The following is a 26,322-nucleotide window of genomic DNA, read 5'->3' on the forward strand; positions in this document are numbered from 1 at the left end:
GTTTAGTCTTCTCAGGAATTGAATTATCCATTTGTATTTAAATGTTCTTCCCTAACTTTGTAAAAACAAAAAAACATTGCTATTTTACAGACGACCTCCAGCCAGTGCATTCTAATGGCTGATAGTATACTAGTAGAATTCTACTAAATATGTTTAGAAATTTCTGGAAAGTTTCACAAACTTAAGAATAATTTTGAAAAATGTTTAGAAATACTTGGTTAACCTTCAGTAATCTTTGGATTATCTTTGAAAATCTTTGAAATCATTGGAAGTCTTTAGAAATCTTCAGAATAAATTATTGTTCAGAAGTCTTTGCAATTGTATCTATGGAAGTCTTCGGGTAATCTTTAGAAATCTCCAAAAGGTGTCAGGTTATTTTGGTCATCGTTGCTTTATTGAACTTCCAAACTTGATCTAGTTATGTACAAGAAAAAATGTTTCTTTTTCTTGTGCTTATGCTTGTGCTTTTTTCACTCTGTTATGCTTATCTCACAAGTGTAAACCAGGGTTAAGAGTTTGTCAGGGAAAACACAAAACAATGACCAAAGTTTGGCCTCATTAAGTATTATGACGACAACCTTGAAAAAAAGAAATAATGGCACAACCCACAGAGTGACCTTTTAAGCCCATTGAAGTAAACTTCTGTCACCTGAGAGGTCTGCTAAGATGATTGACAGCAGCAAAACACGAAACTGTTGATTGAGACTCTTGCATGTTATTGAAGGGTTTAGTAAATGGTGGTCGCAGTAAATGCTGTTATTTACAAGGCTTGCAATAGCTTACAGTTACTGGCCACGAAGTAACTGAATTACATGCAAGTATCATAATAAGGATCTGAGAAAGATGCAAAATTCTGATATTAACATTGTTTGGATTAGAGAGCCTTGTGATCTGAACACAAACCTAGTATTTAGAAAAACTCCACTTTTGGGATATGCTGTCAGTACCAGTTTAAGTAGAACTTGGATGTAGTTATTGTTAAGTGCTATTGAGTAATTAGGAGAAATGTTACCATGTAAGTAAGGGTGATTATTTATAATTATTACTAACTTGGCATAGCTTAATTTTATGAAATGCAACAGTAACTAAATCATCTAACTGTTCACATTTTGTCTTTGTTCTTTTTTTATAGCTATTCCTGTTTCCATGCAACAAGGAAAGCATTTAGTAACGTGAAGGATACCATGCAAAAAGAATGGACAAACAACTCTGATACATTTGACCCACCAGAGGTGAGAAATACAGTTATTTTGAACAGTGTTTTAATTAATAATAATAATAATAATAATAATGATGATGATCATTTAATCATTTATATAGCGCTTTTTCCATTAATGTCCAAAAGCGCTTTATATTAAATAAAATTATATAACCTAAGGCAAAATTTTCAAGTTCATCACTGGTATAATATTCTAATTCTTATTCTAATTACTGAAGTACAGTGGAACCTCGATTTAATGAAGTCACTAGGGACTGGCCAAATTTGTTCGTTAAATCGAGGGTTCGTTATATCGAAAACCTCAATATAATGAATTTGAGGGGAAATGACCAACATGTTTGTTATATCGAGGTCATAGTTAATGATTGATTTGTAACACAGGTGACTTCTGTCACGCAATTCAATGCAATTTTCGTTACCTAGAAGTGCCGCGTTTTGAGATGCAATTCATTAAGCATGGTGGCTTTCAGTATCAATTATTTTCACTTTTGAGCAGATGCACAGCTTTTGTTTACAAAGGAACGACACTTTCAGAGTAGCAATTTAAAAATGTTGCAACATAGAGGTTATACAGAAAATTGTCTATGTAAACAAGGAAACAGGCTTTAGTGTTGTTATGTTGCACTACCCAACATTTGTGGATTTCAAAGAAGATGGATCACAAGTTAATTGATGTCAGAGTACTATAGTGCCAATGTCTGTGACATATAATAGGCTGTTGACTGAAAGGTTGCTGTCTCTTTACCATAAGGATTACAAGGATTTGTTGACTGTTGATCTGTTCAGTGTTTATCTTCCGTTGTGTGTTGACATTGTAATCTGTTATATCGAGGTAGATTTTACGTTTGGGCTTGCGGATTATGTTTGTTATACATGTATTGAAGAATTCGTTATATCGAGGTTCGTTACACTGAGGTTTTATTCCATATATTTACTGTAACTTTGGCTGGGATGTAGAATATTGTTCGTTATATCAAGGACTTTGTTAAATAGAGGTTCGTTAAATCGAGGTTCCACTGTACTATTAATAACTACAAATGATAGGCATATGCCTGTAGAAAAAGATATGTTTTCAACTGTTTTTTTTTTTTTAAACAATCTTAAGTCTCATGTAATTGTATATCCTTTGGCAAAGAGGTCCAAAGAGATGATGCTTGTACTGGAAACAATCTACAAGTTCCATACAAACAGAAATTATAATGTCGTATTTTCAATTTCTTATCGGTTGAGTATCTAAGATTACACTGAGGTATATAAATGTCTAAAAGGCCAGTAATACATGTATACGGTGACCAGTGCTAATCCATGATTAGATTACCGTATTTACCCGTGTATAATGCGCACTTTTTTTCCGTGAAATTAACCTTCAAATTTCCAGTGCGTATTATACACGGATCGCATTGCATCTCATTAGCATAAGATAAAAGGAAAACAAACACAAAAGCTTTGCAGTAATTGGTTTTTAATTGACATGGTAAAATAAACTACCAATTAAAAGTTTTCAATTTCGATCCATGAATAAATTAAACTGAGTATTTAAAGTGCCACTGAAACGAAATTTTTGTATGTGAGATTTCTGCTTAGTAATAAAGTTTCAACCTTACTTGGAAACACTGCAAACTTTTTTTTCGCATACGGTAAGCGAAAACTGCTTTTTCAGCCTTTCGAAGTTGGCTGGTTCAGCCCAAAATTGGCGGCCATTTTGGCGTGGCCAAAACAGCCTAGTGACGTCACTGGTTGTATTGATCTCATGCCGTGCTGAAAATTTAGAGTGATTATGGGAGAAGAGATTACTGTTCGAAGCCCCCAAAAAAACATCTTAAGGACATCTCAGAGCTGTAAAGCAGATAATAACAGTAGCCTTAGACATGAAGAGGTGTAGAGTCGATCCTGGGGCTTTTCAGTCTATTTAATTGGATATTTGCAGGATATTATATATAAGCAAGCAACGAGTGGGAGTTCTTAGATCGCAAAATGATCGGGACTCTTGGTGAAATGGCCAGCACTCAATCAAACAATATCTACACTCATAAAGTAAAAAAAGACATGAAAACAAGAGAAAGCGGCTTTTGAAAATACTATCCGGACTGCTGCTGCACGAATTGGAGCAACAACGCTTCGAGTTTTCGAGTTGCTTCGCTTCGAGGAAACCGGACACTGTGAGTTTCACAGCGGATGAGATTGTGCCACAGTAACCTTTAGTCCAGTTGTATCTGCTACATCCTACAAGTTATCACAACAGCAACAATTTAAGAAACCCTCTTCTTTTACATGAGGGAGCAAATTTAAACTATAAAGGTAAACTAAGCTGCCATGACCCTACAGGTATGTTTTCAGGAAACGAGAGAAAGCGTGACAATGTCGGCGGCGAAAGGTCACATATGCAAATTAGTTCAAATTCTGTTTAATAAACCTTCGAAAGGAGTGTAAACTAGAGACGTTTTAAACTAGGGTGCATATTATACAGGTCACGCATTATACACGGGTAAATATGGTAAATATTGATTATGACTATGTAAATTAAGCACCTTGCTAATATATTTTTTTTTCACATACCCAACATATTTAATGGCACTCAAAATTGTGCATCTAATGTTTTGAGAGGTGTACACATCTAATATTAACAAAGGGTTACTATATTGCACAGTGGCAGATTTGCAAGCAGTTATTGTGGTACTTATTTTAAATCAAGCGTTCAGTGGAACAATTGGTAAGAAGACTGAACAATCAGTAACAAGATGGAATGTCAATCATTTGAGAACAGGTCTGAACAATCTGTAACAAGGCAGAAACGTCAATAACATGACGAAATAATCAGTGAAACAAGACCGAACAATCACTAACAAGAAAAAACAATTGTTAACAAATGGCAGGTGGTTATCTACTATTTTTGGTATATTTTTTTCTGTCCTAAATTTATAACCAACGACATTACATACATGTATTTCAATAACTATTGTTGATCTTCTTCTGCAGTTGCAAGTGAAATTAGAGTTTGTCTGTGCTAATTTTATAATTTAATAATGAAAAGTAGGTACTTAACCTAAGCATGTTTTTGAGTGCGCATTTTGTCACTTTTGGTACATCATTTTGTGTTTGTAACTAGTATTTACTGGTCAAAGTTCTTCAGGTTTTACAAATACTTGCATTTCCTGAAAGTAAAATATTTATGAATCCTGAAGAACCTTAAAATTTATGAACTTGTAAGCTAAACTTGAGCAACAAATAATGAAAATATGTTTTCAGAACACACAAGCATGCTATCATTACATTCAAGAAAATGTAATTTTTTTGTGATAGAAATTTTGTTATGTACACTGGCATATATGTTTTTGTTTTCAATAACTAAAACTTATTTTTTGTAATCTTTGTACTACACTGTAGGTATGGGAAAACAGACATTTCTTCAAAGATGAGGTGAGTGATTTTTTTTCTTTCATTTCTTTCTGTTAGTGATGGGTTTCAAGAAAGAACCCTTTATCATCCAAAGTTTACATTCACCACATTAAAAATAACCTGTGTATTGCATTATTGTGTGTTATATCTGGCTTGTTTTTGGACACTGGCTAAAATTTTGTAGACCTCCACTGTATATATTAACTAAGTTCCAAATTTGTAGTTTATTAATGATTATAATTTTTGTGCCTACTCAAAACAATGTGGCATTATCCTATTCTTTGTGTATAATGAAATTTGGAAGCTTGCCTCTCCCCTCCCCTCCCACAGGCATGCATGTGACAGATTATTACAGCTTGGTCATCCAATTTTGGTATGGACACATTGATCAAAAGAAATTGGTCAAGTCACAAGACAAGAGTCAGGGATGAGAAAGAATACCTCAAAGTGAGGGGGTTTGAGTACACTGACACTCACTCCTGAAATCCCCAGAAAACCCTTGGGATTTCAAAATTTTATTCCAGGACCCTGGAAAACTTCATGAAAATTCTTGTTTCCCACTTACTCCTAGGAATCTCCTGGAATTTTCAGTTGTAATGAAATTGCTAACTGGCAGCAGATGAGAAATAATGTTTAGAAAAACAAACAGTTTTAAGCTTGCAAAACATGTTTCGGATGACCAACATCCATCTTCAGTTGCAAATTATACAAATGAACAGCTAGTCGGTGTGACAAAAAGCGCACTTTCTTAGAATATATGAATACTAAATAGCAACATGAATATGAAGCACTAGAAAATACAGTGGTTAGAAAACAATGTGTATTGTAACACGGAAAATTAAAGTGAAAGTGTTAAATTAACATGATTGTCTTGCTTGTTTAATGAGGGTTTTTCCCACCAGATGTGTAAGGTGTCCTTGATTTTCAGTTGCAAATGCGCGGACGCGGTGTCAAAGAGTGAGAAGCAATTATCTGAGCACAGAGCTTTGTATGTTTCTGACTCACTGATGTGCTGAAAGATGTGCAAGTTCCTATCGGATGTTAGCTTGCGAACAGGCTCCTGGTGAGGACGGAAAAAATTTTGGCAAACGTGAAACAGAAGAATTTGGAAAGTAAAGCGATCGGGGCAGGGACAGGGGAGCCTGTTGACTTTGTTTTTGAAACCTCTATAGCACTGCCAAACGGCTCCACTCCACTAGCTTCTACTTAAAATTCCTCCTCGTAACAGAGCATTAAGTACCCTTCAGAATCATTTGTGAAATAACGAGAGGTCAAGAGACTGCAACTTAAAAAGAGAATGGCAAATGCACTATTGTAACGAACCGTTGGAGTCGTATAATTTTCAAAGATCTGTCAAATATTCATCTCAAAGATGTCAACAATCAGCGATTTAACCAATCATATGATACCAGGATCTGGTATCATAGAACAGCGGCATCAATAGAATGTCTACAGGCTTCTTCGCTTCGTTCGGGCTCACTGGGAGCCTGTTCGTAGGCTAATCGGATGTTGATGTTAAATGTTTAACAATTTCATTTTAATTTTCCGTGTTACAAAACACATTGCTTTCTAACCATTGTATTTTCTAGTGCTTCATATTCATGCTGTTATTTAGTATTCATATATTCTATGAAAGTTTGCCTTTATATCACACTGACTAGCTGTTTATTTGTATTTGTAACTGAAGATGGATGTTGGTCACCCGAAACATGTTTTACAAACTTGAAACTGTGTGTGTAGTGAAATTGCTTTTGAATGTGAGTATGTGTATCATGTATTATTTGTTGTGGTAAATAGCCAGCTACAGTACTTGATGAATAAACAATAAATTCTGTGTTTCATTGTCCAGCACCATGCTGAAGTATTCCTCGGGGCAATGGATACAACCTTCCTCTTGGCCTATGCTGTGGTAAGCTATGTACATGTAGATCTTTGTCAATACATTGTATTAATTAATACGAAAATGGTGGAAGGGGGTTATCTTTGTAGTTAGCTTTTATACTGCAGTTAACGAGGAATTTATGAGAAGCTTTAAAGCCAAAAAAGAAAGGAATGCAATTATGTGGCATCAAAGTACAAGACATGACATGGTAAATTAAACAACCGTAAGAAACATCTGGCCCCTGGCCTCAAATGAAATCTCTGTACACATTGATTTTGTAATGTTATCATATTTTGCTCTTTGCCATTTGGAGAATTTCCCTATCTTGTGATAGGGTGATTTTTGTGAAACTCAGAAAACTGTGAACACTAGAAATACTTGTGGAATGTTGTTGTATGGTGAGGAAATAGCCAATTAGGTGTGAGAAAACAAACCGCAAACAGCAATGGTAATTAGTTTGTTGTTTTGAGGTTTCTTCTCATCTCCTGAACTTTATTGTGATCAGTCAAATGTACACAGTTGACCTGTCAGAATCAAATCAAAGTGTTCATGGTTTTCTGAGTTTCACAGTAAATCAAGGGAGCGGCGAAATGTTGGTAACACCTCCTTGTAAGTAAATAGTACATGTATTAGAAAACAGACCTAAGAAAATTTGCGGCCTGATTGGTGAAAAACCATTTTTCTATAACTCGATAGAAACACAGAACTAGCACAAGCTGTTGATGTGATGATGGCGTGAGCAAAGAGAATTTACATTTTGATAATCAAAGTTAACAAGTTGTTTTCCTTTTTTTCGTCGTGGTGTTTTCTAAAAGAAATAGAAAACATGTTTTCAGTGTTTCTATCGACTAATGGAAACACTCGGCTTGTGTTCCCACAGCATTTCTTGTTCTCCCAAACTTCCACTCATGTTTCTATAACTCGATAGAAACATGGTACATGTTTCCTATTTCTTAAATAGTAAGTATAGTAAATGCATTTGTAAACTATGTGTACCTGAATTGATTATTAGGTCATCAGTTGCCAGCTTCCTATTTAACTGTGATTGCAGTAGATAGTGTTGAACAGACGTGTTATTGTGGTATTTGCTATGATATATTCATTGTGTGACAGGAGACATATTCTCTTTTTCTCAAGGGCTTGTACATCAGTGGTATCTTGGGTGATAGGTATGTGAATGTTTCAGTCATGACATGGCCATGAAGTTATTTTCTCAAACTCATGAATGATTCATCAAGTTTAAACAAAGGAAGTCATGACCGTGATGGTGTTTGGATATCTGATCTTAATTAGCATAGATTTTACGATTTTATTTCCCCGTTTTCTCCTTAGTTTTAGTTTTGACTGAGAAGATATATCGAACACTCAAGACAGTGTTTGACCACATTTCCAAACACCTCAAAGTTCGTCAAAAATACTCCGCTACACGTCGTATTCTCAACTCTCTTCTCGGTGTTTGGAAATGTGGTCGAACATAGTCTTTCGTGTTTGATATATTACATCAAACATCTCTTGCTGAATCTTGGCTACATTTGGGCAAAACTCACTTTTTTTTTGTATTCATTTAATCATACCTATTGCACTGTATACATGCACAGTAACTATTTTTTTTAATATAATTTTTTGTTTTGAATGTTATTTGTCCTGAGACCATTGAGATACCAAAATTTAATGTGGTGTGATTCAGTGCACGATGATTTTTAACCTCACCTCATGCTTGGTCGGAAAACCATATTTCTTGTATTCAGTGCTTGTAAAATGCCAGCAAAACATCATTTTTCTTGTTTTGAAAAAATCACAAAAATACTGAAAGTTGATGTCACAAAAAATTCAGGCAAGGTATTTTATTGGCACACTGTAATTCTGTAATTTCTACTTGTACTTTACATAGGTTTAACCTGAGAAAAGTACTAGCATTTGGAATGTGTTCTTCTGCAGTTATGGTAAGTTATGTACAATCCTATGAAAGCTTTCCTGATAGGAAAAAACAATAATCTCTACGTGAAGTTTGGTAAGGTGATTGTAGGTGCGGTGGGCTCATGGTTAGTGTGCTTGCCTCCAGATCAAGCAGTCTGTGTTTGAGTTCTGGCCAGGGGCATTATACATACATGTATTGTGTTGTGTTTTTGGGCAAGGCAGTTTACTCTCACAGTGCAGGTCTCTCTCCACCCGTGTATTTAAATTTAATGCTGGTGGGTAACCCTGTGATGGCCTAGCATCCCATCCAGGAGGGAGTAGAAATACCTTTAGTTGCATTATGCTACTGAAACTGGAGACAAGTGTTGGCCTGATGAGCCACTCTGCTCATGTGCAGACTTTGTACTTGAACAGCAAACAAGGCCACATTGTCAGAGCTAATCAAAATATACTTTGCTTGTTTCTGTAGCGTAAAGCTACCAGGAGCTAAGTGTTAATTCTCCTTGGATGCTATGCCATATGTACTCTACAGGGCAGGAAAAGACCCAGGTCTGATTGCCTGGAGCAAGTAAATTTTGCTCTTGGGCAAATGAAAATGGAAGTTTGGTGGTCTAATGGGCAAGTGAAAGTAGCCACAGTAGTCTTGTTATAGTCTATCACTGATTATAGACAGTAGCTAGTAAATGATGCAATTGATATGGCATAACAATGTGTGCCTATTGAGTGAGTGATATTTTAGTGGGTGTAACTGAAAACTGAAATTTACTGGCCCACTAGGCAACTGGATTTCAAATTTTTTTCCTGCCCTGGATTCTTTCAGGGGTAAGCCCTGGGTAGCAAGTGGCAGGTAGTGAACATTACATGGTGCGGGAGAGTAGAAATTTGATTGTGTAATGCAAGAAGTTGAGAAAGTGCAAAGCACCATCCAGATGAGTGAGAGGGAATATCCCCAATGGCAATACTGATTTTGTTATCCTGGAATTAGAACAAGGCTGACTTTTGTACTGTCTGGGGGAACCTGAGGATATGGGGCAACATATCTCTTTACATTACCTTAAAATACATGACTTTATAATACAATGTATGGCAAATAGTCCTGAGGCAACGTGGCCGAGTGGTTAGAGTACCAGATCTGAAATCCGTAGGTCCAGGGTTCAAATCCCGTTCTGACTGCTAGCTGATGTTCCCTGTAGCTGCGAGTTCAACTTCTCGGCTAGGCTTGTAAATAGTCAACTGGTCTGCCTCCTGCCAGTTGGGATTCTAAACCTAGTTATGTTTATTTGAATATTTATTTATCATTGTTTGTTTACATTGCTCCTGAAAAGCCCCAATGGGGAGTGGCCAATTAAGAATACATTTTTACATTCAAAGCATTTTGATTGGTTCTTTCTTGGTTGAGGTTTTGCCTTATGGACCATTTCCATAGAAACGGTTATAAGCCATTTATTTTTTCTTTGTGAATGTGGGCAAATTCAATATACAAGCATGGTCCAAGTGCCATATAATAAACTACTTACTAACCTACAGTACCACTCAAAAGTACATGGAGCTTGCTTGAGTCATATTGGGGAATATTGGCCCTCAGTCAAAATTTGTACACTTCAGACCTTGTTCAGCCCAGCTTTACTGTCTGACCTTGCGCCAATATTCCACAGTATTGCCCTCATGCCCGATTAGTAAGAGGGTATAACTATCCCTGTGTTGGCTTGTTGCAGGTGATAATGTTTGGAAGTGTGAGCAAGTGGATTGGAGTTTACAACATTTGGTATTATGGAGTATTTATGGCACTAAATGGTGAGATATTCTTGCCAGTCATTGATAATGCTATGCTAGTTTAACTTTGCCGCACAGTGAAACACTAGTTTGTAACCAACTTGGTTGCAAAAAATATGAAAAATTAGAGGAACCTTGTGGTTTGAAGGTTTCTTAAAACACTGTGCACACTGCATGACTGGAACAGACTCATCCACAAACTTTTGCTATTGCATGAACATTTAGTGGCACCCATAAATCACTATTGCTTGGTTTCTTTCCTTGGAAAGCAAAGATTGTGTAGTTCAGCTCCACAGCTTTAGTTATTATGCATTTTTGTGCCACTTTTTTGTTTCTTTAAATCAAATCCTAAACTTTGCCTTAAACTGGAACTGAAACATTAAGTGTCAACAAGTAAGAATGTTGTGGGAAGTCAAAGAAACACACTGAATCATGAATGTTAAACTAAGTTTGAATTATTCATCCATAAATTTTACACATGCTCCTTATAACGAGTTATTCAATATATTTATCATCATTTTGTGATGGTATACATTTTTTACAGGTCTCTTTCAATCTACTGGTTGGCCGTGTGTTGTGGCAGTCATGGGAAACTGGTTTGGAAAATCAAGGTATTCATCTAGATTGAATTTATTACTATAATATCAATCATGTCTTCATTATAATATCACCACAAAATGAAAAATTTCCAAAACGTGATTGATAAAGAACAGAGTTAATTGTCTGAGCATTAGGTGGCCATTTAGAAGACACAGTGTCAGCTTTGAAGGATTTTGTCCCTCTGTCTGTCAATGGGTTTACCAGAGTCGGGTGTTCCTGAGGAATTCTTCACAGAACACTGGGTACTGGTTTAGCCCAATACCATGTGATTCCCAGCTAGCACAACAATCACAGTGTGATATAATCATGCATTGCAATCCCAGCTACTCAGTTCCAGGTCAATCCCATCTACATTGTATAGCATTGTTGTTAGACTTGAATCGCTCTGTTGTTGCTGAAATTTCTGAGATATTACATGTATTAAATATACACAACAACTGCACTTTAATTTTTTCTTTCATTTAAAGTGTTTAGCCCTTTCTCTCTATTGTGACATGCTTGGAGATCACTTCAATTTCACTTCTGCTTCATTAGATCTTGCCAGACATAAAATAATACATAAAACAAAACCCACTTCCAATAAACACCATTTCTGTCATTCTGTACTTTCCCTGTTGTTGTCAACTCATATTTCATGACCTCTACACAAATATATAATTTACCATCCAGCCTTTCCACTCAGCTAATAGGCTCATAATTTCTGTTAGTCTCAACTTATTTGTTTTATTACTGGTGTCTTGGATATAAATTTGTTGTCATTCTTTCTGCAGTCGAGGAATTGTATTTGGAATATGGAGTGCCAATGCTTCTGTAGGAAACATTATTGGAGCTCTTCAAGTAAGCTTTGTGCATTTTTCTTAGTACAAAATTATCAGCTTATTTAATAGCACCAGCCTACATGTACATATGTGTTCAGTGTGTTTAATTATTTTGGACAATATCTGATGACTAATTTCCATCCAATCTCTAGACAGTGTTACATGTACATGTAATGTGTAGTGAAACTAGCTTTGGATACTTGGACTCATGGTAGGGCTGTGAGCAATGCTAGTCTTTGGTGATTTTCTGTCTTTGTGCTGGGAGTTCAGCATCCAGAAAACAGAAAACATCAAACTCATTACAATTGGCTTTTTGAGGACAAATTGCAGTGTTGTTCTAATGTGTATGCAGCAGTTTACATGTAAATTAATTATCGGTTTAAAAGTTCACAATGGAAACCAGTTTTAAATGTCTCACATGACCATCAATTTGAAACAAAGGGGAAAACAAAATAAAGTTTTTTTTTTAAAAAAAAAATATTTAAACCAAAAGTAAGTTAAACCACAATATATACATGTATAGTGAAAAAGAAATTTTTTAAATTCTTTTTTTTTTTGTTTTTCAGGTAGCAGCTATATTGGATTATGGATATGAGGTCAGTAAGTATAATTATATAATCATGTATCATGAAGATCATACATGGCATGACTCAATTACAGTACTCTGCCTATTGAATTAATAATGTGTGTGATCTTCAATTTGTTTTATAAATGTGAAAATAGGCTGTATTTTTAAATACAGTATTACAATGTTAAAATGTCAAAATAGGTATCGTACTATTTCAGATTAGAATTATGCCCATCCCTCTCTGCAATTTAGTATCTTTTGTACACATACATTCTGTTATACTTTGCATTTAATTTTCTGAAATGCTTTTTTTAATCTTGCTTTGTACATTTTCCATCTTTCCATTGCAGTTTGCTATGCTTGTTCCAGCTGCAGTATTATTTGCATTTGGTATCTTGATTTACTTTTGTTTAATACCATCACCTGAGGAAATAGGCAAGTAATATTCTTTACAATTAACTGCCATCTCTTGTATTTGAACTGCCCTGCTGAGAGCAATTATACTCAATATGTACATGACATACATGTATATATGCAATTTTGATGCAATTATCAACAGTGACTCTAGTCACATGGAAGGCTAGTGAACCTTATTCTGGGCTCTGCACCCATGCAGCACCTGTCAGAGTGTAATAAGAGGGGTCCATAACAACTTCTGCAAGAGAGCTAATTTCTAAAAGGTTCTAACATTGAAGATGGTGATTTGACGTAAATAACAGGTTTACTCAATGTACAGTCATATAATATAGTCAACTAACTAGCAGTCACCTGCTGGAGCTCTAGCAGGCAGCCGGTCGTATTGAAAGTACAAATGCATGGTTAACTTAACAAAGCTTGACTGTTAATCTCTAAGGGGTTTATTTTTTTGATCTCCTTTGAGATGGGGAGTGGGTATAGGTTTTGGAGATGATGGCTGATTCAACTCATAAATCAGCTACGTGTATTATACAAATAAAAGGCCGTGCTGTATTTAGTTCAGTCTAATAACATACATGTATCCTCAAGTGACAGTTATATAAGAGATTTGATGGGCAGATAACTTTGGAAAGTGCATGTACTTACCTTAAATTACATTTGAAACTGTTCTGCAATTCAGAAATTATCTTAGATTTACTAGCTTGAGAAACAAGAGAGGCATGAATGGCTTATACATATCCAAATATAGAGAGAGGCCTAACAAGAGCTTATGAGTTTCCGTTAAGTACTCTGTTTATTATTTCTTTTGCAAACAGGACTGCCATTACCACAGGATGATCAGCATCCAGAAGGAAGCAGTAATGGTAAAACAGTTACTGGATTATTATTTTAATTTTATTGTAAGCTGATTTTCAGATCAAATCTATTCCTCTACATTTTGATCAGTGGAGAAATTGACTGTAATTATCATATTCATCACCTACATGTATTTTGGTAAATGAAATATTTCAAGGCAAGTATGTTGAGCCATCACACCTACTAATAGTATTTATGCTAGGTTTATGGTAGCAAGGAAACTTGGTGGCTTATTTGAACTAATTTCTTGGCTTATTTATCTGAAGAGATAGTGCCAAGGTAGGGGTGATGAATGATAAATGCGGGACTTTGCGACACTAGCTTTTTTCTTTGTGAGCCAGAGACATTTTGACATTGGCAATTGCAAGACTGAGACTTCAAAATGTTTAAAATGCGAACTTGAGACGTTCAGGTTCTAAGACATTCAGACGTCATGGTACTTTGAGACTTTCTTAGCCTTGCAAAAAATTGAGACTGTGAAGCAGCTTTGTGAAAAAATTGAGACTGAGACACACGTAACTGCTAAAAAAATCGAGACTGCAAGATCCATGAAAATTGATGAAACTTTTGCGAGACCAAAGGAGGACGAGTCATGCATCCCACAATGCATTGCTTCCAAGTATATTATCAAAGTTGTGTGGTGATGTGATTGCATCATTTCGAGACGATATATAGTGCCTGAAAAAGTTGATAGCATTAACAATAACACAATCAAGTCAGGAGTAAACCTGGGACCGTAATTTCAAACCATCCTTTTAAGCCCTATTAGACATGTAACATAGATAGGACCCTACGTGCGCTTTGATTGGTTGAAAACCCATGTTTTATCAGAGTATGAAACATAGAAAAAGCATGTTTTATTGTTTTTCACCACATTACCTCTATATCATAACGCAAATGAAGAAGCTTAAGCCGTGTATTACACTGTGATAAAACACTCTGTACATTTGAGAACACTCAAGAAATGTAGAAAACACTCGCCTGCGGCTCTTGTTTTCCACATTTCCCTCATGTTCTCAAATGCCCGACATGTTTTATCACAGTGTAATACACGGATTAGGCTTCTTTATTTGTTAAATGAAGGGCAGACATTCAACATCTAATATGGTCATGTAGTTATATATAATTATAATCTATACACTGTGTATCTAACTCATAAATTCAGATGTATCATACTAGGTAAATTCACTAGATGGCTACGCATACATGTATATGTAATACACTATTTCTCTCCAGCAGAACAAACCCAGTTGCAAATACATACAGCTGCACAGCTGAACTTCTTCTCCTCAGTGACCAGTTTTCCAAAGTACCAAAAGTCAAATCATTATATTTGGAACCTGTTGTAAGTGACCGCCTCTCGTAAGCAGCTGTGACCACTTTTGGAGCTAAGATTTGAAATTTTCTTTTGTTTTTAACCTCTTGTGAACAACCGCTTGACAGATAATAGAGTGAAATTGGATAATAAGGTTTTGTTTACATTATCGTTTTCCTGGGTAGTGCAAGAGATGGAAGTTCCTCGTTGAGAAGTACTGGATTTTTGCTTGAAATCGACTTCTCACAGTAATAAAACATTTAAACAAGTCTCTGTAGGGAGACATGGTGGCCTCATGGTTAGAGCGTTCATCTCTGGATCGAGCGGTCTAGGTTTGAGCCCTGGCCGGGGACATTGCATTGTTTTCTTGGGCAAGACACTTTATCCTCACAGTGCCTCTCTCCACCCAGGTGTATAAATGGGTACCAGCGAACTAAATGATGGGGGTACATGTAATCCTGCCATGGACAAGCATCCCATCTAGGGGGAGTAGAAATACTCTTTGTCACTTCACGCTACAGAAACTTGGGATAAGCTCTGGCCTGATGGGCCACTTGGTTCGCATGCAGACTTAACCTGCAGTTTCCATATGCTAATGAGGTGAAATTTTGACCCAATATGGTGCAAGCTCTTGTTAGTGACCACCTCCCATAAGCAACCACCAAGGCTTGGCATTTTGGGTGGTCACTTACAGGAGGTTCGAATGTAATTTTGGAGAATTTGTATGTTGATACTTGGGATAAGATGATACTAGTTTTAACAAGTAGTGAGCTACTAAAACTAGTAGCATACCCCTGTATCAAACCCACCCTTCTACCAAGATCTGAAAACATAGTCTACATGAACATGTACAAACATCCATTCTTTCATCTCTTTGTCATTTCTTGTGTCACCTCTGTTGTGAAATCACGCAAGTGTATACTGGTCACAGAGGGTTAATTAGTGTGGAGGCAGTGTGGCCAAGTGGTCAGGGCACCGGACTTGAAATCCAGAGGTCGCAGGTTTGAGTCTTGCTCTGACCACTTATCCGAAGTTGTTTCTTGGTAGACCCTAGTTCAACTCCTTGGTCATGCTTGTAAATAGCCAACTGGTCTGCCTCCCGCCAGTTGGGATTTTTAACCGTGTTATGTTCATTTGCATTATCTGTTTCATCATTTGGTTTCATTGGCCCTGAAAAGCCCCACTGGGGGAGTGGTCAATTAAGATATTTATTTATTTATTATTATTCTGTACGGGATAAACCTGTCTGATAGACCATATGGCTTCTGCTGCTGTCTTTAATTAGACAGCATTAATACTGAGACGTGTGGTGGCTGTTCTTTTCTTCTTTGTGGCATATGTTTTCCTTAGATTGATAACTACATGACAACAAACACTTGTTTCTGGAAAAAAATACGAAAACAAAAATGAAAATTAAAACTGACTACTTAAATTGGTAACACAAAGAAATAATAATTGTAACTCCAGGGCTATATCAAATGCACTGGTAGTAGCTATATGGGAGCTTTAGTTGTTAACAGCGGATACACCTCCCAGTCTACCAAATACAGTGTAAGAGACAAGCTGAAAACTTTTCAATAGCTAAATGGATATTGGGAAAGTTCCCCGAACTGATTTAAGCTAAAAAAAAAAAATGAGAACATGCAAAAGTTCATACTTACTGGATCTTTGATAGGTTGTTCCTTCGGTTCCTGCTGCTTTCGCCCAGTAGTCGTGTTGACCACCACAGGTAGGCCATTCCTCCGCTCCTTTAACTCTCCAAACTGAGCTAGAAACCGTACTAAGGCAATCTCTTCACTTTTCATTCACAACACTACCAATGTTTTCTTTTTGGGGGGAATTAATTGTTTGGGGCTTTTAGGGTAACAAACCAACTTGGCTTTTTGAAGAATTCGGTGACTGGCCTTTTTCAAGAGTGATATAAGAGCTTCCTAGTCTTAAGAATTCAAAATTTATTGGAATGTAAGCTTATTGAATCTCAACAATGAAAACAAGGATAACTCAAAGAAAAGGAAAATATCAAGTACCTTTTGCAAAGGGCTATAATTTCTTTTCTGTGAAACGCTAGTGTTCTTCAAGCAGGTCTTTGTTCTACCTCCTTAGAAGGTCCAACTTCATTATCACTTTATCATTCTCTGTTTTTGTTGGGCATACTTTCTATTATGACATGACAACTCTTTTCTAATCTGTCCATGAGAATTGCAATCTAAAAAAGGATTAAAATGGAACATTATTAGGTGGAAGACTGAGAGAAATACCAAATACCATCGCTAGATTAGATACGCTTGCTTAAAAATTGTTTCTTACAAAGTGAAGAATTTGAAAATTCACACCTTGCAAGCACAAGTTATGTTGTTGATACGAGAAGGTAAAAAAGGCCAAACTTTACAGTGACAAATCACGCAGATATTGCACTTGAAGGTTCCTCTATTTTCCAAGTTCAAGTCACATCCACTGTTATCTGATTATCTTATTTCCACCATCTGTTATAAAGGAGGTAATTAACATAACGTTCACTCAACTTGATTTTTTGGGCTTATTCAGCTATTATGCCATTTGAAAGTAAAATTAGTTCCCAAATATTGACCTAAGACAGGTACAAAAGATTATTGTCAGAATAATAACCAATACAGCAAATAGACAGCAAAGATTAAACACTGAACAAGAGACCTTGATTGCCTTAACTTGGCAACTGAAAACTTGCTTCTGCATGCTTCCAGCTCCCTTGTGTTTCTGGTAATCAATTGATTTTACGCACAAATTAACTAAAAGCATCTTGGGAGGCGTGATTCGTCCTCCTTTTGTAAGACCCATGTGTTTTGAAGGACCATTTGCCACCCCTCAAGGTCAGCACGTGTGTCTAAAATGTAATTTACGTGTGTAGTTGTTAAAACAATTAATTTTTATTAAATAACAATCATAGTAATAAGCAGTGTTAATACTCTTTTTTAAATGAATATAATTCAAATCCAGGATATTTGAAGCAGTTGATGTTAATAGTTCTACTTTACATAAATGGTCTTAAACTTTTTTTAAATAAAGAACAACATTTACTTACATTGAAGTACAATAAATTACATTACTACCAGACTACTACAGAACTACTTAACATACATGTATTCAGCAGGCTATGAAGATAAAAATCTCATTACTACGAATCTCAGTTAAATTATTAATCTATTCTCTGGCATGGATGGCTTCCTTTTAAAACTAATATATTGAAATTGTTTCAATTTTATTTTTATTTATTTATTTATTTATTTATTGAGGTTTAAGATTCAAAAGGTACTAAAGAAGATAGAAAACTAGGAAATCTTTCTAAGAAAACTACGAAAAACTTAAGAACAGAAGCTATTCTCAATAAATGGTTTTGAGGCCAGCATTTACGAAGTAAGAAAGCACAAAAGAAACTCAGTGAGAAAAGAAGAACAATGTTTGAAAAAGTTTATGATAACACTCAGGGTTTTCATCATAACCTGGTACCCAATTCAAGTCACTGGCTACTTCAAGCATTTGTGCTGGGTACTTTTTGTCACAATGTTTATTAATTAATACAAAGTTTGTTTTGCAAACTTAATCATGATCCGATCTTTCTGACAAAATAAGTGAACAGGTGACAAACTAAATGGTGTGAGTATTACATGTACCTTTTGAACTTCAAAGCAAGAGCAAATTTTGGTGGGCAGTCTGAGCTGTCATTCAAACTTGCATGCATCAGATGTGAAGGGAGGTGTGCATCTTCCACGATGATGCAGAAGGAACATGCAGACTTTTTTGTCTTTTAGTGCCAATGTTTAGAGGTCACATAGCTAAAAACATGAAATGAGATCCCTGATTTTGAAGTGATATGTCATGTATAATGTATAAAGATATCACCAGAAGTCGCCTCAATTCTTTCACCGTGATGGACCTGATTCATCTGCTGCTCTTTTTCATTATGAAAACTAAAATGATCTTAATATTGAAACTTCTTTTTTCTTGATCTTGCTTAATTGAAATAATAATTGTAATGTTGCATAGTTGATTCATGTTATTACAGTTCAAGTAAATAGAACTGAAAGCCAAACATATACTACAATATAACAAGAACCAATGGATGAAAAGGATTAAGTAGCATTGTATACGTGAAATTTTAAAGAAACTCATCTTGCAATGAACAAGTTTTCATGAAACTGTGTCTACACTGTACAATGGCCTTCAACAAAATCACTTTGTGCGCTAAAAATGCAGCAGAATGCACCTAAAGGCACACATGTTTTCAAACTTTTCCAGGGCCAGCACCCCATTCCACTCCGCCCCCCATGCAGGAGGGGATAACCTAATCTGGCACTCTTCCCCCACATGGCGGCTTTTTCGTAACCCAATAGTGTTCCACCTTCATGTACTTTATGATTTCCTCCTGCTACTTTATTTCAGTATGAAAACCCAGTACACTATAATATACACTAGCATAATTAAGATAGAAATTAAAAAAAATATATGATAGAGATGATTGTATATAGTGCAACCTGTACGAGTTAACAGCACAAAAAAACATAGCTGTGTAAAACTGTTCTCAAGCCATTTTAAAGGCGACATCAGTCTTTGATCATATAAAAAATAGTACACGCAAATAATAAACAGAATGGTACTGGAATGTAGCTGCAAATATGACATTAACAAGTAATATTATGATTTCAGTTTTTGATGAGCAGGCAGTTGAACAGGAGGTATTTGCCAACAAAGGTTTCTCACAAGTGAGTATGATAACATTATATCAATATTTTAGTAGCCACTTGGCTGTGTTCTGTTGCAAATCCCTGAATCAACCATTGGTTGGTTCTTTCATCATTTTTTAGTGCAGAGGGCACTATTGGGATGGTTTAGGGGGCTGCTGTTCGCTAAGACACTAATGCCATAAGGTGTAAACTTTAATGTTTGTTTAGTTAATTAATTTCAATTAATCAATTAGCCTTACGGGAAGGGGGCTGGGTGGGGTAGGTACCCGAGTGTATTACGCAAAACGTGTCATACTTACGTTGCTTTCTTTGATAACACGACAAAAATATATATGTGGTTTTGCAAATCTCATACCATCGTTGTGGTGCCATTCTCTTAAGAACAAAAGCAATTTGCTCCAAACGCATGCACAGATTAGTTAGCGTCAGAGTCGACTATACATTAGGTGAAAGATACATTTCATATGGGACTACCCACGAATGTTGAGTGCTTTCCCTTGTGGTAAAACATAACATGTAAGACGCATACGTTCTAGCATTGCTAGTGTGATAAACTCCATTCTCGAGTTCAGATGCACACTTTTTTTATTTTTTGTAATGAGTGATATCACACTCTCGTTTTGGCTGGGGATAGCAGTTATATTTCAGGTAATGTCAGTTCTCCTTTTTTAGTACAAAGAATGGTACTGTGACTGCGTATCTTCTGGAATCTTCCTTAGCTCGATTCAAGAAATGTTGTCTGCTGTTTTATAACTATTGTGTGTTTGCCAGGGTTCAAAAAAAGAATGGAAACATAATGCTTCTCCTTAGCAGCTTGTTTGTTTCCTCTTCTATGAAAGAGAGCCCAAAGGTCATATTCAGTCAAAACTTTTCTGCATTAGTTACATGTAAAACTAGTAAATTTGTGACAAAAGAAACTTTGGTATTATTGCCGCAGACTCCGTGGCACTCAGTGAAACCTCCAATTAATTTCATCAGTTGATGAGGTGACTCGCTTATTGATGTGGGATATAATTTCAGTCAAGTAAAGATCTCTACTTTCAATACTTGTTGTTCAAATGCTCCTCAGTTGTATTACTCGATAGCATTGTGTATTAGTTTGATATGGTTTTATTGTTTACACCAACCCGGCTGGCAACAGAATTAGAGTGTACCATTCCATTATTCGACGTGACTATTTGATAATTCGATTAGTTCGTATTTATTGGTGAAATGAAAATTTATGTTTTGAATAAAACAAAATCGTTCCTCTCCGACTTTTCAGCAGATATTTAATTTTTATATTCCATTTATCCCCAGCAGTGAGTTTAAAAAAATACAAATCTTTCTTATATTTTCGTGGAAACAAAGGTATCTTGTTGCATACATTAGTGAGGAAAACAAAAGTATCAAATTACAAACATTTGCTACTTCTACGTATTATTGAATTTAAAATGAACAAAACTCAAGATAAAATACCACAATAAATTTAAAACTGTCTTGACAAACGGTAATTGTAAGTTATTTTTGGGCAAAACACAAACATGAAACACACACACTACTAAGAGTATGGCTTATCAAGTATTTGTCCGCTCATATTCTGCAAAGGGGAAAAGCCTAGTTGACTACCAAGGGAGAGAACAACAGGGGTGAGGAGGAACTGTGTGACCACTGCATCAGAGCCGTAAATTACACTCTGCATTATCTGAGATTGTCTCGCTAGTTTTTAACCGCTGATAGACTATGATCATTGCACTCGCTGCTCTCTAAACTGAAAATTATTCATAATTTTAGGCTTTAAAATACACAAGATCATGGGCTTTGTGCTGTATTCCTTTGGAGATTTTACTAATTAATTGGACTACTTGCCATTGTTTTCTATGAGTGATACTCAACTTGGCTATGTGTCATTAACTACTTGCTTATAGAAAACTTGGGCCAGTGGCATGGTCTAATTGCTAATTATAGTCCAATCTATGTTTGAATGATCATATCACTTTTTGGTTAATTATGAAAGTTACAGTGTACCTTAGTATTTAACTTTGCTGAATGTTACAGTAACATAGCCTTCTGTGCAGACACTCTGTGGGTTCATCATGCAATTTTTCCTCCCCAGTGCATGACAAGCCATACAAAAGTCTGTATACAAGGCTACCAGTAACCTGAAGAAAAAAATATGCAGATAGATGTGCTCTGTATCACATTTGTATACATACATATGGATGGTTCATACTGAAAATTATGTTCAAGATTGGCCAGAATTAATTATGTAAAATTAATTTGGCAAATGGTTATTGACCAACTATGGATGACAATGACTGAAAAGAATCCTATCTTATGTGGAATAATTAGAAACTGGATCATTTGATAATGTAATTCAAGAATTTTCATTGGCTTAGCACCATGCTCTACAAATATGTTAAGCATATGATTGTATAGTTTTTGAGGGTGTGTTTACTTTTATTTTATTTTTTGATTTCTATATTTTGCGGGCATACTAGTTGGATATCAGATGATTATACTACTTCTCAAATGGTTTAATTGATTTATTTATTCAAAACTCTTTGTTGTATTTGTTTTCTGAAGTCATCCAGTGCATCATATCGCTCAGTGACACAACCACAGAAGAAAGCTGTGAGCTTTTGTCAAGCTGTGTTACTTCCAGGAGTAATCCCTGTAAGTTAGCTATCATGGAGATTGTTAGCATGGTGTAATGGGCAATTCCCTCTATGAAACATGCCTGCAGGGAATCATGGTAGTTGTATTCATCATCTTGGACTGGATATTTGTTTTGATGAATACAACTACCATGATTCCTTGCAGGCATGTCTCATAAAGGGAATTGGCCATTGTGTACAATAACTGTAGCAGGTTGTTCATCATGGGAGGTGAGCAATGGAGATAGCAGTTGCGAGGGCTGACTGACAATTAAGGGAGGGTCGATTTTGATTGGCTGTTCTATTATGGCCTGATTACAAAAGTGGTTTTCTGTTATCAGCTGGACAGGTACATCTTTTGTTGATCTGACAGTCTGCTCATAAATTTCAATGAAATCAGTAAGCTCCATATATCAAGACCCCCAAGGGGCTGATTCTTTTCTAGATTTCCTAGATTAAGTGGGAAGGGCTTAAAACATGGAGGAGGTGTAATACTATACCAAGTGCAGGGGATTTATTTGACCTAGCAAAATTAGAGAACATGCATAAAATATACGATTTGAAAGGTACAGTTTGTGGTATGTGGTATGTTGAGGAAGTCTCTATTTGAACTGAAAGCACCCAGGAAAAAAAACAAATGCTGCAAAATATCTTACTCCTGCTGGAGTTTGGGGATGCCCCTGACCTAAATAATCCAGTAGTGCCAAACAATTATTATTTTACATTGAAGAGCACATATGCAGTTTGCTTATAGTCAAACCAAGTGAAGCGTACCCCTCAAGATTACATTAATGAATTGATTATTTGAATATTGAACACGCTAATCATTTCAAGAATGCAATAATGTATTGATTATTTGGATATTGAACTCGCTAGTCATTTCAAAAATCAATATTAAATTGATTTTTTTTTACATTAAATCCATTAGCCGTATTCTTGGAACAACCAGTGGGTTCAATTTTCCAATAATTAGTTCATTATTGCATTCTTGAAATGACTAGCATTAATGTAATCTCGAGGGGTACGCTTCACTTGTTTTGACTGTAAATTCATTATTTACAAAGTTAAATGTTTCATGTGGATTCCTTTTCAACAGTACTCACTCTCGTATGCCTGTCTGAAACTGGTCAATTACTCATTCTTCTTTTGGCTGCCTTTCTATTTATCAGACAGTAAGTATTTGTTTTGTTTTTGGTATTAATTTTCTTGGTAACGTAGCATCACATTGCTGGTAAAAAGGGAAATGTTTGAGTTCAAACCTAGTACCCATTTACATATACACCTGGGCGAAGAGAAGTACTGTGAGAGTAAAGTGTCTGGCCCATGGACACAGCACATTGTCCTTACAATAATTATCACATCTTACACCAATCTTGTACTGATAGTCTTGTATTCAACTGGTCAGCAACAACAAGTCCTGGAGCATGACAGGATTGATACTTAATTTCACAATTGCACTACAGTCTAAAGTTTCTTTATAGTCCAGTGTCTTTTAAGACGTAAGATGGTATATAGGTATTTGTCGGATGGATGCACTTAAAGTAAGGTAAAGGTTACGTCTGCATACAAGCCAAGTGGCCCATCAGGCTGGAGCTTATCCTGGTTTCTGTAGCATGAAGTGACTAGGAGTATTTCTACTCCCCCATGGATGGGATGCTAGTCCATCGCAAGGTTACCCCCAGCATTAAGGTCATTGGTACCCATTTATAAAATACACCTGGGTGGAGAGAGGCACTGCGAGAGTAGTGTCTTGCCCAAGAACACAACACAGTGTCCCTGGCCAGGGCTCGAACCTGGACCACTTGATCCAGAGATGAGCACACTAACCATGAGGCCACCGCGCCTCCCGCAGTGTCCTCAAAGTACAGAGTCAAGATTAGAATCTTTTGTGTACTTGAAGTACAGAGTCAAAAGTAACATTCTCCCTTGGACGTATACATGATGAACATATTAAGCATCTACCAATGATAACAATATTTTTTTTACTTTTGTTTCAGAATTTCACTGGAAGGACACAGTTGCAGACAAAGTTTCAACATTTTATGACATTGGAGGAATTGTTGGTAATGATGATAATCCAAATGTGGCCCAGTACTTGTATTATATACAAGCAGTATATAATACTGTAAGCCAAACTGCATGCACATAACGAACGCCTGTGTTTTGGTCTGGGCAAGTGCAGGGATGTGAAACCAAGACATATTTAAAATAAAATCCATTTCCTTCCCAAGTAAATGTTATCTTGTGTAAACATAATTGCCCTCCACTGAACCCCCCAAATTAGTGCACACTCATTGAGATAATTATGATAGCTGTCAATAATTGCAAGTTACATATATTCTATACACACGCAACGATGATTCTATGATATCAAGTGTATGAAGATAAATATTATAAATCATAGACAACTTTTTTAGGCAACCTACTGGTAAGGGCTTGTGTCACGACAATTAGCCAGTGAACAAGCTCTGTAGTCGAGGACAGGGCAAAGAGAGGGTGAGAAGAAAGAGGAGAGAAGAGATAGAAGGGGAGAGAGAGGAGGGGACACCACACCACCCCAACCATGTCCCCCCTCCTCGCTTTATTCTCAGCCAGTTCCTCCTTGGCCCTTCCACCTACGGTCAGACCCTTCCAGCCGGAGGCTCTTCACTGGCTAAATGATAATGCACATGTACAATTTTGATTGACACTGAAAAATGCTTAACCAATAGAAATAATTTGATGCAGCCACCCATGCTGCCTGGGATAACGTGCGTTTTTCTTGTGAAGTAATGAACTTTTGTCTTTGAAGTTGTCATTGTACTCCTTGCATGAACAAGGTGCTTTTTATACCTCCCCTTGAGGACATCAACTTTATCCACAGTCTTCAGTCACAAAAATACAAATTATACCATGAGAACCCAACACAAATGACAAGATTGATGTAAAACGATTTTCTCACCAAAACCATCTTTGAAAATTGGACTGTCAATGGAAAAGTCAAATTGCTTCATCTGTACAGAGGAGTGCAGCAAGCCCTGTGTTGTAATACTCTGAAGGTCTTTTTCCCATTGTACTTTTTGATAGCATTATATGTTGGTAAATTGGCTTAGTTTGGATTCATCAATTTTATATACTAAAAAGTTTTAATTTTTTTTATTTTTAGGTGGCATTATTGGAGGATTAATCAGTGTAAGTATTAAATGATTAAGAAAATAGTGACTATTTCTTTGCGCATCACAAATAAATATTAACAGGAAAAGAAAAGAAAGGATATTGTAAATCCTTGGCGGTGGAGATTAAATAAGACTCACATAAACAGCCAAGATAATCGAGAGGAATAAAAAGGTCGATAAAATTTAATCTAACCTAAAAACAGTAACCTAATCTTTCAATGCACTCCTTTTGTTTGCTAGAAGTTCCGTGTTTTGAGCTATATTTTGATGTTGCTAAGTGTTTTTTTAAAATCACGATTCACTTTATCTCTCAGGATCTGATGGGAAAGCGTTCTCCTTTGGTCATAGTAATGCTTGTGTTATCTGTTCCCATGCTTTTTATTTATGGAAGTAAGTGAAAGGCGTATTTTCACAATACATTAAGAAAACTAAAGATTTATTTGTGACTTTTTCAATGATGTGTGGTTCAATATTGTCACACAAGATTAGAAAGATGTATCAAACTCTTGCAACGGTGTTGTATCACATAGATATGTTTCAAATGCCTTCAATAGTATTGTCAAAAATACTGTAACACATCATATTTTCAACTCTTAAAATTCCCCCTCTGGAATTGTGATGAAACACTCTCTCGTACTTGATATACCACTTGACAATCAACTTTCTGATCAGTTAGCCATCGAAGATATGAGATTTGGTCGGGGCGACAGTAGCAAGACAATTGTGAATCCATCTCATACACACATATCACACACAGTATGACTAGTTATTTACTTACAGTGTGTTTGTATCATAAATTATTCCAGATACTGGAGGTGGTTACACACTGAATGCTGCCTTGATGTGTTTAACTGGTAAATAATAATTATAATTATAATGACAAACAGTGGCTTTATTACAAACTGGTTCAAGCCTTTAAGAGGTGCACAACAAGGATGCCCATTTCTTCCATATCTATTTATACCATCAGCAGAACTATTATCGAACAAAATCCGGCAAGACCCAAATTTAAAAGGATTAAATGAGGAAATAGATCTTAAAGGGGCTAGGTCA

General features: G+C 36.1%; 1 protein-coding gene across 3 annotated transcripts in view; it reads left to right on the top strand.

Moving 5' to 3' along the window:
• The window catches only part of LOC110068948 (sugar phosphate exchanger 3-like), a 37,003-nt gene that overhangs the window by 4,238 nt on the left and 6,443 nt on the right, over positions 1–26,322 (top strand). For 2 of the 3 annotated variants that reach the window (XM_089280761.1, XM_089280763.1), the window contains exons 2-20: positions 1,133–1,232; positions 4,604–4,636; positions 6,465–6,524; positions 7,635–7,666; positions 8,389–8,440; positions 10,130–10,208; positions 10,732–10,798; positions 11,558–11,624; positions 12,172–12,201; positions 12,524–12,608; positions 13,406–13,453; positions 16,436–16,489; positions 19,441–19,496; positions 22,044–22,133; positions 23,211–23,286; positions 24,112–24,177; positions 25,260–25,285; positions 25,584–25,659; positions 26,076–26,123. In XM_089280761.1, coding sequence (XP_089136887.1) covers positions 1,133–1,232; positions 4,604–4,636; positions 6,465–6,524; positions 7,635–7,666; positions 8,389–8,440; positions 10,130–10,208; positions 10,732–10,798; positions 11,558–11,624; positions 12,172–12,201; positions 12,524–12,608; positions 13,406–13,453; positions 16,436–16,489; positions 19,441–19,496; positions 22,044–22,133; positions 23,211–23,286; positions 24,112–24,177; positions 25,260–25,285; positions 25,584–25,659; positions 26,076–26,123 — 1,145 coding nt within the window. The remainder of the gene's footprint in view (positions 1–1,132; positions 1,233–4,603; positions 4,637–6,464; positions 6,525–7,634; positions 7,667–8,388; positions 8,441–10,129; positions 10,209–10,731; positions 10,799–11,557; positions 11,625–12,171; positions 12,202–12,523; positions 12,609–13,405; positions 13,454–16,435; positions 16,490–19,440; positions 19,497–22,043; positions 22,134–23,210; positions 23,287–24,111; positions 24,178–25,259; positions 25,286–25,583; positions 25,660–26,075; positions 26,124–26,322) is intronic. The other variant, XM_089280762.1, reaches the window with a different exon arrangement.

Source organism: Orbicella faveolata, unplaced genomic scaffold, assembly GCF_042242905.1.
Source record: "Orbicella faveolata isolate gen_17 unplaced genomic scaffold, um_ofav_v1 contig_48, whole genome shotgun sequence".
In the NCBI taxonomy this organism is placed as follows: Eukaryota; Metazoa; Cnidaria; class Anthozoa; order Scleractinia; family Merulinidae; genus Orbicella; species Orbicella faveolata.